This window comes from Schistocerca serialis, chromosome 8 (genome assembly GCF_023864345.2).
Source record: "Schistocerca serialis cubense isolate TAMUIC-IGC-003099 chromosome 8, iqSchSeri2.2, whole genome shotgun sequence".
Classification (NCBI taxonomy): domain Eukaryota; kingdom Metazoa; phylum Arthropoda; class Insecta; order Orthoptera; family Acrididae; genus Schistocerca; species Schistocerca serialis.
The window spans coordinates 487,573,686-487,589,597 of NC_064645.1; the positions used below are offsets into that span (position 1 = coordinate 487,573,686).

The 15,912-nt window shown below is 39.7% G+C and overlaps 1 protein-coding gene across 3 annotated transcripts in view; it reads left to right on the forward strand.

Moving 5' to 3' along the window:
* Positions 1-15,912, forward strand: part of LOC126416740 (glutathione synthetase-like) — a 150,738-nt gene that overhangs the window by 13,607 nt on the left and 121,219 nt on the right. For all 3 annotated transcript variants that reach the window (XM_050084572.1, XM_050084573.1, XM_050084574.1), the window contains exons 2-3: positions 6,646-6,761; positions 10,216-10,399. In XM_050084572.1, the coding sequence (XP_049940529.1) occupies positions 6,662-6,761; positions 10,216-10,399 (284 nt within the window). In that variant the 5' untranslated portion in view covers positions 6,646-6,661. The remainder of the gene's footprint in view (positions 1-6,645; positions 6,762-10,215; positions 10,400-15,912) is intronic.

Consider the following 15,912-nt stretch of genomic DNA (forward strand, 5'->3'; position numbering starts at 1 on the left):
GCATCAATCTGCTCGCCAGTGTCTACGGCACTGTGAATTTCTTGGGAAATTTCCCTTTCCGGATACATGTTCTCTCTTTGTACTGTATACATTCCATCGTCCACACTAATGGCACGAGCTGATCTCCTTCATCTTCTTGGTCAGCTTGCACCCCCATATTTGCTGGTTGGGGACTTCAATGCCCACCACCCACTTTGGGGATCTCCACATCCTTGTCCACATGGCTCACTATTGCTCGACGTCTTTCACCAAGCAGATCTAGTTTGCCTCAACACTGGGGTCCCTACATTTTTGTCTGCCTCCACGACAAATTTATCTCATTTGGACCTTGCGGTCGGTACTGTTCCGCTAGCTCAACGCTTTGAATGGTTCACCATTGATGATACACACTCGAGTGATCACTTTCCATGTGTCCTTAGACTGCAGCCTCAACTGCCTTACATGCGCCCGCGACGCTGGAAGTTTGCCCAAGCCGATTGGACACTTTTCGTCTCTAGCGACATTCGATGACCGTCACTTTCCCAGCGTCGACGATGAGGTCACACATATTACCGACGTTATTCTTACAGCTGCGGAACATTCAATACCACGCACCTCCGAATTGCCCCGGCGCCCCCCAGTTCCTTGGTGGAACAAGGCATGCCGTGATGCAATACGTGAGCGGCGACGTGCTCTCCGCGTTTTCCGCCACCATCCTACTTTGGCCAACTGTATCCGCTATAAGCAGTTCCGAGCGCGATGCTGTTGTGTCATCCGCGATAGCAGGAAGGCAAGCTGGAAATTCTTTATTAGCTCATTTAACACCTTCACTCCCTCCTCGGAAGTTTGGAGTCGGCTTCGACGGTTCTCAGGCGCGCCTAGTTTCTCCCCGGTCTCTGGGCTCACTGTCGTGCATGGCACATTAGTGGACCCCGTCGCAATTTCTAACTCGTTGGGTCAGCACTTTGCTGAGATTTCGAGCTCTTCAAATTACCCGCCAGCGTTTCTCCCGAAGAAACGTGCAGCGGAAGTGCGACCTCTTGCTTTCTCCTCTCAAAACCGCAAAAGCTACAATACTGTTTTCTCCTTGCGGGAACTCCAACATGCACTCTCTTCTTGTCGCTCCTCCGCCCCAGGACCAGTTGGTATCCACGTCCAAATGTTGCTGCATTTATCAACCCATAGTCTGCGTTACCTCCTTCACCTTTATAATCGAATTTGGACCGACAGTAATTTTCCCAGACAATGGCAGGAAGCTATCGTTGTTCCTGTTCCGAAACCTGGAAACGACAAACATCTCCCCTCTGGCTATCGCCCCATTTCTCTCACGAGTAGTGTCTGTAAGGTTTTGGAGCGTATGGTGAATTACCGTTTAGCGTGGTGGCTGGAATCCTGCAGTCTTTTAACACCTGCCCAATGCGGATTCCGAAAGCATCGTTCTGCAGTTGACCATCTTGTTGCTCTCTCCACTTATATCATGAACAATTTTCTCCGGAAACGCCAAACAGTAGCAATATTTTTTGATCTGGAGAGAGCATACGATACCTGTTGGAGGATTGGCATCCTCCGCACACTGTTCTCTTGGGGCTTTCGAGGTCGGCTGCCCCTTTTTCTTCGGGAATTTATGGCAGAGCGCACATTTAGGGTGCGGGTGAACACTACTCTATCCCGTACTTTCTCCCAAGAAAACGGGGTACCCCAGGGCTCCGTGCTGAGTGTTGTACTGTTTGCCATTGCCATCAATCCAATTATGGATTGTCTCCTTCCTGATGTCTCGGGCTCCCTCTTTGTGGACGATTTTGCGATCTACTACAGCTCTCAACGGACCAGCCTTCTTGAACGATGTCTTCAAGGATGTCTCGATCGCCTCCACTCTTGGAGCATCGAAACCGGCTTCCGTTTTTCTCCCAGTAAGACCGTTTGTGTTAATTTTTGGCGACGTAAGGAGTTTCTTCCGCCCTCCTTACATCTAGGTCCTGTCAGCCTTCCATTTTCAAGTGTCGCTAAATTCTTGGGTCTTATGTTTGACAGAAAACTGTGCTGGTCCTCCCAAGTTTCCTATCTTTCGGCTCGCTGTCTGCAGTCCCTTGACACCCTCCGTGTCCTGAATGGTACCTCCTGGGGAGCGGACCGAGTAGTCCTTCTCCACCTCTATTGTGCCTTAGTGCGCTCGAAATTGGACTATGGAAGCGTAGTCTACTGCTCTGCTCGGCCGTCTATTCTTCGGCGTCTCGACTCTATCCACCACCGTGGATTACGTTTAGTGTCTGGAGCTTTTTACACCAGCCCTGTGGAAAGCCTTTATGCTGAGACTGCTGAACCTCCGCTGTCCAATCGGCGAGCAGTCCTTCTGAGTCGTTATGCTAGCCATCTGTCTTCCATGCCTGCTAATCCAGCCCATGACCTTTTTTTCGACGCCTCCTTTGATGTAGGGTATGCAGGCCACCCCTCCTCCCTACTACCACAGGGAGTCCGCTTCCGTCAACTGCTCCATTCTCTTTCCTTCTGCTTTCCTAAAACCTTCTTGACAACTTAGGGTACAGCACCGCCTTGGCTCCGTCCCCGGATCTGCCTGCTCCGTGACCTTTGTCGATTTCCCAAGGATGGTACCACTTCACTTGTTTATCGTCGGGCACTTGCTGCTCTATGTGCACAAATGACGGACGCCACATTTATTTACACCGACAGCTCGAAAACATCTTTAGGTGTAGGGAGTGCCTATATTGTTGGAGACACCCCAAATCACTTTCGGCTTCCCGACCAGTGTTCGGTTTATACTGCGGAGCTTTACGCTGTTCTCCAGGCTGTCCACTACATCCGCCGCCATCAGCGGATACAGTACATTATCTGCTCAGATTCTCTCAGCTCTCTCCTCAGTCTCCACGCTCTTTATCCTGTGCACCCTCTGGTCCACCGGATTCAGGACTGTCTGCGCTTGCTCCACCTGGGGGCGTCTCGGTGGCGTTCCTCTGGCTCCCGGGACACGTTGGTATCTGTGGAAATAAGGCGGCCGATATTGCAGCCAAGGCTGCAGTCTCTCTTCCTCGGCCAGCTATTCAATCGATTCCCTTCGCCGATCTACGGAGCATTCTATGTCGACGTGTTGTTCATTTATGGCACACGCATTGGTCGACACTTACCCATAATAAATTGCGGGACGTGAAAGCTCTTCCTTGTGCTTGGACCTCTTCCTCCCGAACGCGTCGTCAGGAGGAGGTAATTTTAACTAGACTCCGGATAGGGCACTGTCTTTTTAGCCATCAACATCTTTTAAGCGGTGATCCTCCCCCACTCTGTCCCCACTGCTCTCAGCTGTGGACGGTGAGACACCTTTTAATTGAGTGCCCCTATTTTAATCCGTTACGCTCCCGTCTGCAGCTATCGCCTGATATATCGTCGATTTTAGCAGATGACACGCGCTCAGCCGACCGCGTTCTCAAGTTTATTAGTGCCAGTGAAATGACGTCAGTCATTTGAAGCTTTTTTTGGGGACAACCAACCCCTTTCTGTAGTGGATTTTTAAGCCTTCCTTCTGCTTTTAGTTTCTCCAATTTTATGACTTTCGTTCTCATTGCTGCTGGTTTTCAATTTCGGTTTTTGCCATAAATGTTGGTTTTGTAAGTCAACAACTTCTGTTTGTACCACAGTTCTGATCCATTATGCTCAGCAGAACCCCATCTTATAAAAGTCCTTCATAAGACATGAATATGGGACCAAAGTCATGGTTGTATTTCTCACATACAGAATCGTGGGTCATTCACGTCAACAGAATTCATCATGCACTTCTTCAGAATTTGATGCTCCCACTTACACCCTAAATTGTGTTTGGATGAATAACAGATGGAAATTGTAGACTTTCACTTTAAAGGAATGCTGTTCACCCACAAATTCACATCATTACCCCACTTAAAGCAGCACAAGACAACTTGTATGCGGAAGTTAAATTCCCTGTGCTTCCTTGGAAAGACTGTGTTGGGAGCAGATCGGGAGACTCTAGTCAAGTTTTACTTATCATTGATTTTTACACGAGTAGGCTATGAATGTGTTGCTTACAGGTCAGTAGCACCTTCTGTTCTGATTCTTATAGACCCCATACACTACAGTGGAGTCTGCCCTGCAGCTTTCTGCATGAGCCCTGTCAGTAGTCCCCTTGTTGAAGCAGGTACTCCACCTTTAAAGGTACACGGGCAGTAACACTTAATTATCATGCTCCACCCACATTTCAGATACAAAACTAAAATCTTGTCTTCCCGTACTTGAAATCTAAGCTGTATTAATTTTCCTTGGCACCCGTAACACATTGAATGACCTTAACTTTTACTTGGAGGACCTTTGTCTGCAAACTCCCTCCTGTTGCTCAACTTTGATTGGTGTGTGTACTACATTGTCTTTTATCAATACTATCTGTTCACATTTCTTGTGACAGTGTCACAGCTCTTGATCCGACTCTATCCATATTACCCACAAAGTTCTTCTATTGGCTCATTAATTATGATAATAAAGGGAGTAATAACCACACCATTGAGTCCCTCATAATCCTATCATCATCATCATCATCGTCATAATCGTACCGCCACAACCACCACCTCCATAGCGTAGCAGTAGTATTACTGCCTACCACACAGGACGCCCGGGTTTGATTCCCGTCAGGAGACTGGGTGTTGTGTGTTCTTCATCATAATTTTTATCATCATTGACACGCAAGTCGCCAAAGCGGCGTCAACTAAAAAGGACTTGCAATATGGTGGCCAAACTCCCCCAAATGCCATACGATCATTTCCATTTTACCACCACCACTACCATTAATGTTTATGAATAGCATGCATGTTACCAATGTGGTATTATTCTTTCCATATAACTATTGCTGTAGGCCAGGTTTTTTATCTTTCTGTCTCTCTACTATTGTATAATTGTGTTGTTCCATGGTGCTGTCTTTATAAGGTGTTGTATCTAGTATAAAGAATTTTTAATTGATGGCTATTCTATGTTACTCATTCATGACCATGTATATACTAACAACACTGTGACTATTTTTAACCAATGAACAATTAATCAAACTAGTCATTGTCAGCTATTTAACATCCACTGCTGGATAAAGGCTTCCTCCAGACTTCTCTATGGATTACAGTGTATGCGTAGCTTTTGCTGGTTTTCTGATTTAGTGTACTGAGTAGTTTGGCACCTGTCTTTTCTTATATCTTGAAACCTAGCAAAGAACTTCCATCTATTTGTCTGCATCCTTGCTGTGCCCACCCTTCATTTCTTTTTCATTACAACCATAATTACATCTTCTACTTCAGTCTCTCTCTCTCTCTCTCTCTCTCTCTCTCTCTCTCTCTCTCTCTCTCTCTCTCTCTCTCTCTCCATCTCTCCATTGCTATTTGAGTTCCTGCCCATGTACACAGTACATCATCTACATATCAGAACCGGTATGTAATGTTTGCACTCAAAGGTTCTTTATTAAAAATATGTTGTTCTGTTTTTGTTTCCTGTGAGGACTGGGTTATGGCCATTGGTTGAGGTAACAAAATTTTATTATGTATAACATTTACATCAGTACACACACACACACACACACACACACACACACACACACACACACAGAGAGAGAGAGAGAGAGAGAGAGAGAGAGAGAGAGAGAGAGAGAGAGTTTCAAAATTATAACCCTCCTCTGTGTTCCATCCATCTACTATTCCTTTGTGTTTGCAGGAAGTGGTGTACAATACCATACCTAGGACAGATACCACAGAGTGTAGCCAAAACACTGAAATCCTGCAATAATGGATTTCTTACTGTGTGAGGAATATCACTGTCTGCCATGTTTTCAGTAGTAAGATAAGACCAAATTATTAGCCAATAGTGGGGTATACAGAATTACTTGCCTTGATGGCAGAGACATAGCAACTACATTTGCTGAGCATGTATTGAAGGAAGGCCACAGCTGCCAGCCACAGTCCCATGCAACCCCCCCGCCCCCCACACACACACACACAATGTGTTGGAATACCTGGAAATTGACAAACATCTAGCCCACAGCCCTGATTTAATATTAAATAACCAAGTAATAGCTCAACACTTCCTCTTCTACACTTCACTCGATCTTCATTTTTCCAATTATTTGCATATTGTCTGGTCCATTCTATTTCTCCATTTTTCCTGTATTTATTTTATTCTGATCATCTATTTACTCCAAGTATGCTGTTGTTAAATGGTCAATTTTCTCTTTTTACTCTGTTTCTGTATTGCCTTCCATATGTAATACCTCATGAAGGTATTCTTCTGTACTCTTGTCACATGTTAATTTTATTTTATAGGGATTGTAATTTAATTTAAATTGTTGTATAGGCACTGTTTATTTGAGTTTAATGTTAATCTTTTTAATTTGTTTTCTTTGTATTTATTTACTGCTTAGCTTTGATATTTTTAATTGCATTACCATTGCACTGTCAAGGTGAAATTTACTCTGTATTCATAACTCACTCTTGACTGTAACATTTTTGCAATGTTGTTCACAATACTGCACCTTCTTTGATTACAATACTCAGTCTGATGATGGCCTTGTAAGCTGAAAACCACCTAAGTAAAATAACACTATAGAACACACAAAATATGTGCTTTTCACTTAGATCATTTCATTAGTTAACATACTAAGACATAAATTTTTAGTTTCAGAGGCTGAACAATGGCTGTCAGAAGATTGGAACCCTGTGTGCAGTTGCCTCTTGATGAGAAGACTTTAAAAGAAGTAGTGACATCTGCACGGGACTGGGCTCTGATGCATGGTAAAACAGAATACAAGATAGAACAAAATCTACCTCTGTGCAGAACATAGAATAAGCAATCCTATGATCCTTTTTGTGCTCCCATTTGCAATTCCTCTTAGATCCCACGTAGGGAGATTCAGGTACTAATTGCTGTATGCCGTTCGTATGTTGGCTGTGTACAGATTTAACACACCTAAGTGGAAGGAGGTGATGAATAATAGCATTGGCTGTGTGCTACTTTCTTGCTTTGCAGTTTATTATTCCCTGATAGTTCTAAGTAGTCATGGGCAGAAAAAAGGGGCTTGTTCATAAAAATGGCAAGAAATTCCTCTCTGGTTAGAAACACACACAATTAAGTGCTCCACAAGGTTCAGTATTATTGCCACTACTATTAAATATTATATTGTATTAATGATGTGCCAGGCAAGGTGCAGTCTAAAACCATTCTCAATGCAGATGACTCAACAATAATTTTCTGCCCTAAAGTTGAGCAAAGTGTTACTCTGCCATACTGAGCAGAAACTTGGGGAATTAGACATGGATGAAAAATAGTAGTTTGAAACTAAACTGTGCAAAAACATAAATTGATTTTTGCCACAAAACAATCATCAGCACAATGTAGAAGTGAAATAAATTATATGAGCAAAAAACTGGACACCAGAAACAGTGTCAAACCAATAAACCTCCAATTCCTTAAAAAATTGAACTTGCATAGGGCAAATGAAAGTGGCCTGAATGAGTGGATACAATTTGTGGGAGCATTATTGGAGGATGAAAAGACTTCGGCTACTTCCAACAGAATGGAGCAACTGCCCATACAGCAGGCTGAATCTCGGAGCACATTTACACAATCTTCAATCCTGACAGAGGTGTTAGCAGAGATCAGTCTTGTTGCGGTCCTAGCTGGCCATCCAAGTCACCTGATCTGTCAGTGTGTGATTACTTTATGGTGGGGGAGCCTCAACTCTAAGGTGTATCACAACAACCCTAATAGTCTTCAAGAATGGCACTGGAACATTTCATATGAAATTACAGCAATTCCAGCAGTCCAGCCTCGATCTGCCTTCAGCAGCTTCCTGACCAGAGTCCAAAAGTGCCAGGAGATGAATGGTGGTAACTTTCAACATCTGCTATAGCCAGGTTAGCACTATATTTCCTACCCTTTGCTGTGTTTCTTTGTACCCTGGAACTGTGTTCTCCGGGTCACTTTTATTTGCCCCACTCTGGATAAAGCAGCTTCAAAACTATGATTACTTTATAAATGAGTCAGTGTGTGAAGTGTTTGATGTTAAGCATGCAAGTGAGGAAAGTTTAGAAAAGGTTTGAAATTATGTATTAAGTTTGTTGGAAGCCACTAATTGTTCTCATTTTCAAATATCAAAAGAATATAGTTTGGGTAGTTGCTCATGATGAGTTACAGTGCCTCAAGGTGTGCGCAGTCGGTTTCTAACAGTAGTAATTGTCTTACTATCTTAAACCTTGATCATAATACCCACTTAGAGTAATCATGAGGGGATTGTAAATGTTTATTTTCAGTCAGTAGGGTCAAGAGAAATGTTCGATATCTGCTGTTGGCCTTGGTCAGTGATGTAATGTTAGTGGCTACTGTCATGATGCCTTTTGGTGCATATATTCAGTTACATTGTTTGTTGGCAAAGCCAATGAATTTGAAAGCAATTAGGTTGGAATGTGACAATTTGGTTGTGGAGAAGCCAGCAACCAGCAACTCTGAAACAAAAAAAAAAAAAACCTAGCTGTTGTGACAGACTGATCTGTACATTAGCCCATATGAAAAAGTCGGCAGTAACATCGTATTACATGTGCCATATTGTTTACAGCATTTGTCTCATGTTTCCTATGTCAGTGGTCAAAGCCGATGAGTTGTATTGAACATTTCTCTACACCTGAAGTCAGTAATTATATAAAATATTGAAAACGATATTTTTCCCACTGGAAGCTGTTGGAGAGGCAACCAGCAACTGGTATGATGCACCATGAACTATGAACTGTGTTTACCATTTAGTAATAGAGGTTTCTTGGTGTATTAGTAAATAGCAAATATCACATGATGTTATCCTAAACTTGTCAGACTTTGCCATTACGTGTTGCTTGATGATATTGAAATGCAGCATACAGTGTCCTTTGAAAACTGTATTACCTTCTCTTTTCTTTGCCACATAGTCCAGCACTCTTTTATTGTTCAGTTTAGGGTATCTTTTCAAGAGCTTGTCATATGTGTTGAAATCTCTGATGTGATAATCATAATAAACATTGTCTGGTGTGTTGCCATCATACATTGTGATTACGCTTTAGGTTTTAGAATTCGCTTTCACTGCTTCTGACGCCTCTTCTCGAACTTACAGGGTGGTGTTCCTCATTAACATCATAATTATGTGGTAGTGTTACAGCCGTGTCTGTTTCTAACTGGTGATAATATTTTTGATCTACATATTCTACACCAGGACCATCTTCATGAAGAAGAGTTTGTTGTAACTTCATGTCAACCAGTTGCAATACATTTGCAAAGTTGATTACCAATTGCCGACCCATCTGACGCTTCACTACACAAATAACTTCACAACATGCAACATCGCACAAACACTTCACTGTCTCTATTGGTATTGACTGGCATATTGCCGGGCAAAGGCCAAATTCAGTATGGCATACTCAGCGGCCACTGTTGGACGACTGCAGGGGTTTTCAGATAAATGAATATCAGTTGTGCAATAAGAGACCTTTAAAGTGTCCCGCACAGGAATTTGTTGTAAGTGTGTTTGTTTGTTCGAGCCCAAATACTTTCCTTGCGAGTGATAAATGGCTAATTTATGAATTGTGGATATTAGAAGTCCCAGGAAAGATTTTTATAACTGTGATCACTTGTAGTTTTCACATCAGCTTCAGTTGTCTACCAAACTAAAGTCTGTGACAATATTATGAAAAGGATGGGTTGCTACTCACTATGTTGTGGAAAAGGTGAGTTGCAGACATGCACAACAAAAAGACTACTAAACAAGTAAGCTTTTGTTGTCTACTTTCAGAGGTGGTCATTTGGCCGAAAGCTTACTTGTTCAGTTGTCTTTCTGTTGTGTCTATCTGCGTCTCAGTTTCTCCACTATATGGTGAGTATCAATCTATCCTTTCTATAATATTGTCATTATTCCATCCTGGATTTTTCATTATTTGTTTTAAACTAATGTCTGTTTTTTATAGTGTGTTAACAGTAATCAGTATGGGATACCATAACAGCTCTGGATGCAATACTGCAAGCACAATATGTAATAACAATTAGTTTTTAGTCATGCTACAAGAAAATGATAAATTTAATTGCTAAATTTGTGCCCATCAGTGAACATTTCAGATATTTTGTAAAAACCTCCATAGCCAAATATGTATTTTCAGTTGAATGTTTGGCTGGTTTATTAATGCACTTTCTTTTAATTCGTGTTTGCACATGAAATTATTGTGTTTACAGGTGCATGTATGCGTTCAAAGACAAACTATAATGAGGATATTTTACAATTTGCTCCATTTGCTCTCCTACCGTCAGTGTTTCCTAGAAAAGAATTTGAGAGAGCTGTCAATATTCAGCCAATTCTGAATGAATTAATGCATAAAGTAGCTCATGATCATGAGTTCCTTACATCAAGTCTAAAAAGGTGAGCTTTAAATTGTATCCAAACTGTGATTGTATGATAAACCATATATTTGATGATCTTTAATATTTCAGCACATGAAAGTGACTCTCATATTCTAAATGAAGGAAATCATAAAATGAGTGGGAAGATTAATGCTACAATCATAGAAATGAAGTACAATGAATATGCATTGTAATGAGTGCTTAAAATGAACATCAGTAAAAGCATATGATAAACGTAGTCGTAATCATGTTAAAGTTTGGAATGAGAGTAGTAAGCAAACTGATGGACATATATTTCAGTTTTTGAGCTACTATAAGTTTACAGAAGAGCAGTAAAACAAGTAAAAAATGTATATTTATTAAGAGAATCATGGAAGACTTATAAATATTATGTTGGTGTAGATTAGTCAACTGCACTTCTAGTCATAGTATTGGTCTGATAACCTGTAGAATATTATTTACTTTTCAGCAAGAATTAGATGCATAAATATTTGAGTCAGGCTTAACAAGCAAATAAAAATGAGATTTAAATGAGCAGTGTTCTATGATTTGGCAAGGCCAACTGGTTACCTGGGTGTAGCAGGAACTAATTTGGTCATGTAGCTAGTTACAGTCACTTTCCAATTCAGAGTGGTGTGCACTGTCACCTGCAGTGTGAGCGTGAAAGGTAATTGTGGAAAAATACTTTTGCAAGGCAGCCACATCAACTTGCAGTTAACATAATTAATTTACAGACAATTAGAACAAAAAAGGTGATTAGTGCTTATGAAGGTGATTGAGCATGCAGGCAACCATTGACAAGCGAAATTTACGTCTATTTGTGCACATTATGGAAGGAGGGTCCCAGTGCCTCAAAATGCTAAGAATGAATATTTTATTGATGATACAGATAACTGCATTATTAGACAGAAATTTATGTGACATTAGGAACAATACAAAGGAATTCTAAATTTGAAAACACTTCTCAGTTCTTGTAGCAAAAAACTGGACTTTCAGGCTAGCAAAATAATTCTGGGAAAAACTGGCTTATTTAGACAAACTGCGGATTTATACAAACTACGCTGTGAATGAAGTTTGCAAAGTAACAGTTTACAAAGAGTATAGTCAGGCAATGTTTCATTGTCGGAGTGCAGAGTTTCAGTTCGTGACTTCTCTGTTACTGTAAGAGGAAAGCTTTGTACTAACATGTAGAACTGGGCAGAAAAAAAATAAAAGTACAGAGAGACAAAGAAAGCCAAACTTTCAGCATTAATTAAGGAACACTAATCTTTTCCTCTATAGTCCACTGACAAAATTTTGCTAGAAAATGGTAAATCCTAAAGAACTGGACTGAAATCTTGCAAAGAATAAGATTTGTAGTCATGATATATCAAACTGTGTCGCTGATGGTTTTGTTGGTATTAATGTATGTCATGTCTCGCATAGCCTTGGTACAAGCCTTTTTTGCATAGTCGCAACTTAAGTATCAGTGTCACACCTTTTATATTCAAGAAGCTTTTTACTCATCCTCACAAGGCTGAACGTACCTCCTGCAGACTTTGCTATTGGAGAAAAAATTGATGTGGTCACAGGGAATTGATTTACCAGTAGACCATGCAATCAGTTTGCTTACACTGTTGTGGTATTAGTGTGCACCGTTGTAACATTGAAGTCTTTAAAGTTTGTGTATCAGGCCCAAAAAAAGTGAATGTAAACTACTGGAGGAGAGACGTTTTGACAGATAAAGAAACTGAAAATATACTATCAGTAGGCATAAATCTGAATGAAGGTTTGGGATTATCGTCCAGAACTGAAACGTGTACTGCAGACCACCAGAGACAGCCGTGGAAAATAACATCATCACCCAGGAAAGTAGTTTAACATTTACTGCCAGCTGAGTGTCCTGAGTAGAAAAAGTGAGATGTACTGTAGCCCAGTTTCTGTTACTGTTATTGACAGACACTTCACTCAGTGATGCGTACAGACTTACAATGCACAATACAGTTCCACTTGTAAGAATAGTAGAATGTATGCTGTTGCTGCCTCCTCTCCCTGCTTTTCAGGCTTAAACGTGGTGGTGTTGTCACCCTGGTCAGGTAACCAGTTCGCCTTGCTGAACAGTAACTGTTAATACTGTATTTACATTTGTTTAATAACATGCTAGTACAGTTACCAAGAACCATGATCATGTGCACATTTGAGATGACCCTACCCTCCTCCTCCTCATAACAACAGATGATGATAATAATAATAATAATAATAATAATAATAACAAAATAATAATAAATAATAACAAAATAATAATAATAATAATAATAACAAAATAATGTGCAATCAGAAGAAGAAGAAAATACAGTAATGGACTCAAACATTCCAGAGCAAACAAACAAAGAACAACACGCATCAATTAAGCAGTCAGAGGAAAACAAAATCTTAAGACAGCCACCAGAACAAGCACAAATAGAACACGAAGTGACACACATGTTAGATATAGAAGAAAAATTTCAGCTGACATATATAGAATACAAAGACACAAATACAGACATTAGACCATTCTTGCCTAGACCGCCAAATAACCCACAAGTCGAAACAATAAAAACTATCAACACAATCATACACAACAAAGTAAATGAAAACACAACTATGGAAGAGTTACAACTACTGGTTTATATCGGAACACTCACTACACTAAATATACACACTAGGCAGAGATGAGAACCAACCAACACACAGAAGAAATCCACAAAACCAGCATGGCAACACAGGCTACAGATCAGAATAGAAAAACTGAGAAAAGACATCGGACAGCTAACACACTTTATAAGAAATGAATGTCAGAAAATAAACGAAAAAGTTAGGTAAAATCTCACAACAAGAAGTGATAGAGCAATTAGATGAAAAGAAGCAGAAATTACAAGCATTGGCCAAACGACTTAGGAGATACAAAAAAAGTGAAAATACAAGGAAACAAAACCAAACATTCAACACAAACCAAAAGAAATTTTACCAAACAATATATAACACACACATTAAAATAGACAATCCACCAAACATAACAGACATGGAACACTTCTGGAGCAACATATGGTCAAACCCGGTACAACATAACAGGCATGCACGGTGGATACAAGCAGAAACAGATACGTACAAGATGATACCACAAATGCCTGAAGTGATAATTTTGCAACATGAAGTCACCCAAGCAATTAATTCTACTCACAATTGGAAAGGCCCTGGAAAAGATAAAATAGCAAATTTCTGGCTAAAGAAATTCACCTCAACACATTCACATCTAACTAAATTATTTAACAGTTGCATTGCAGACCCGTACACATTCCCTGATACACTTACACATGGAATAACTTATCTGAAACCTAAAGATCAAGCAGACACAGCAAACCCAGCTAAATATCGCCCCATAACATGCCTGCCAACAATATACAAAATATTAACTTCAGTCATTACACAGAAATTAATGACACATACAACACAGAACAAATTATAAATGAAGAACAAAAAGGCTGTTGCAAGGAGCACGAGGATGTAAAGAGCAACTGATAATAGATGCAGAGGTAACATATCAAGCTAAAACTAAACAAAGGTCGCTACACTATGCATACATTGATTACCAAAAAGCCTTTGATAGTGTACCCCACTCATGGTTACTACAAATATTGGAAATATACAAAGTAGATCCTAAATTGATACAGTTCCTAAACATAGTAATGAAAAATTGGAGAACCACACTTAATATCCAAACAAATTCAAACAATATCACATCACAGCCAATTCAGATTAAGCGTGGAATATACCAAGGAGACCCATTAAGTCCTTTCTGGTTCTGCCTTGCTCTGAACCCACTATCCAACATCCTAAATAATACAAATTATGGATACAATATTACTGGAACATACCCACACAAAATCACACATTTGCTATACATGGATGATCTAAAACTACTGGCAGCAACAAATCACCAACTCAACCAATTACTAAAGATAACAGAAGTATTCAGCAATGATATAAATATGGCTTTTGGAACATACAAATGTAAGAAAAATAGCATAGTCAAGGGAAAACACACTAAACAAGAAGATTACATATTGGATAACCACAGCGACTGCATAGAAGCGATGGAAAAAACAGATGCCTATAAATATCTAGGATACAGACAAAAAATAGGAATAGATAATACAAATATTAAAGAAGAACTAAAAGAAAAATATAGACAAAGACTAACAAAAATACTGAAAACAGAATTGACAGCAAGAAACAAGACAAAAGCTATAAATACCTATGGTATACCAATATTGACCTACTCATTTGGAGTAGTGAAATGGAGTAACACAGACCTAGAAGCACTCAATACACTTACATGATCACAATGCCACAAATATAGAATACATCACATACATTCAGCAACAGAAAGATTCACATTAAGCAGAAAGGAAGGAGGAAGGGGATTTATCAACATAAAAAACCTACATTATGGACAGGTAGACAATTTAAGAAAATTCTTTCTAGAACGAGCAGAAACTAGCAAAATACACAAAGCAATCACTCATATAAATACATCGGCTACACCACTGCAATTTCATAACCACTTCTACAACCCTTTAGATCACATAACATCAACAGATACGAAGAAAGTAAACTGGAAAAAGAAAACACTACATGGCAAGCACCCATATCATCTAACACAGCCACACATCGAGCAAGACGCATCCAACACATGGCTAAGAAAAGGCAATATATACAGTGAGACAGAAGGATTCATGATTGCAATACAGGATCAAACAATAAACACCAGATATTACAGCAAGCATATTATTAAAGATCCCAATACCACAACAGATAAATGCAGACTTTGCAAACAACAAATAGAAACAGATCATCACATCATAAGTGGATGTACAATACTAGCAAATACAGAATACCCCAGAAGACATGACAATGTAGCAAAAATAATATATCAACAACTTGCCATACAACATAAACTAATAAAACAAAACGTTCCCACATACAAGTATGCACCACAAAATGTACTGGAGAATGATGAATACAAATTATGCTGGAACAGAACCATTGTAACAGATAAAACAACACCACATAATAAAACCTGACATCATACTCACTAATAAAAAGAAGAAATTAACACAACTAATTGAAATATCCATACCCAATACAACAAATATACAGAAGAAAACAGGAGAAAAAATTGAAAAATGCATCCAACTGGCTGAGGAAGTCATAGACATGTGGCATCAGGATAAAGTTGACATCATACCAATTATACTATCAACTACAGGAGTCATACCACACAGTATCCACCAGTACATCAACGCAATAAAACTACATCCAAACGTATACATACAACTACAGAAATCTGTAATTATTGATACATGTTCAATTACCCGAAAGTTCCTAAATGCAATGTAACATATACCGTACAGTTAAAAGGAAGTCACGCTTGATCAAGGTCCGTGTCACTTTCCATTTTTAACCAGACATAACGTGTGAGACAGGAAAGAGAAATAATAATAATGTTCATGC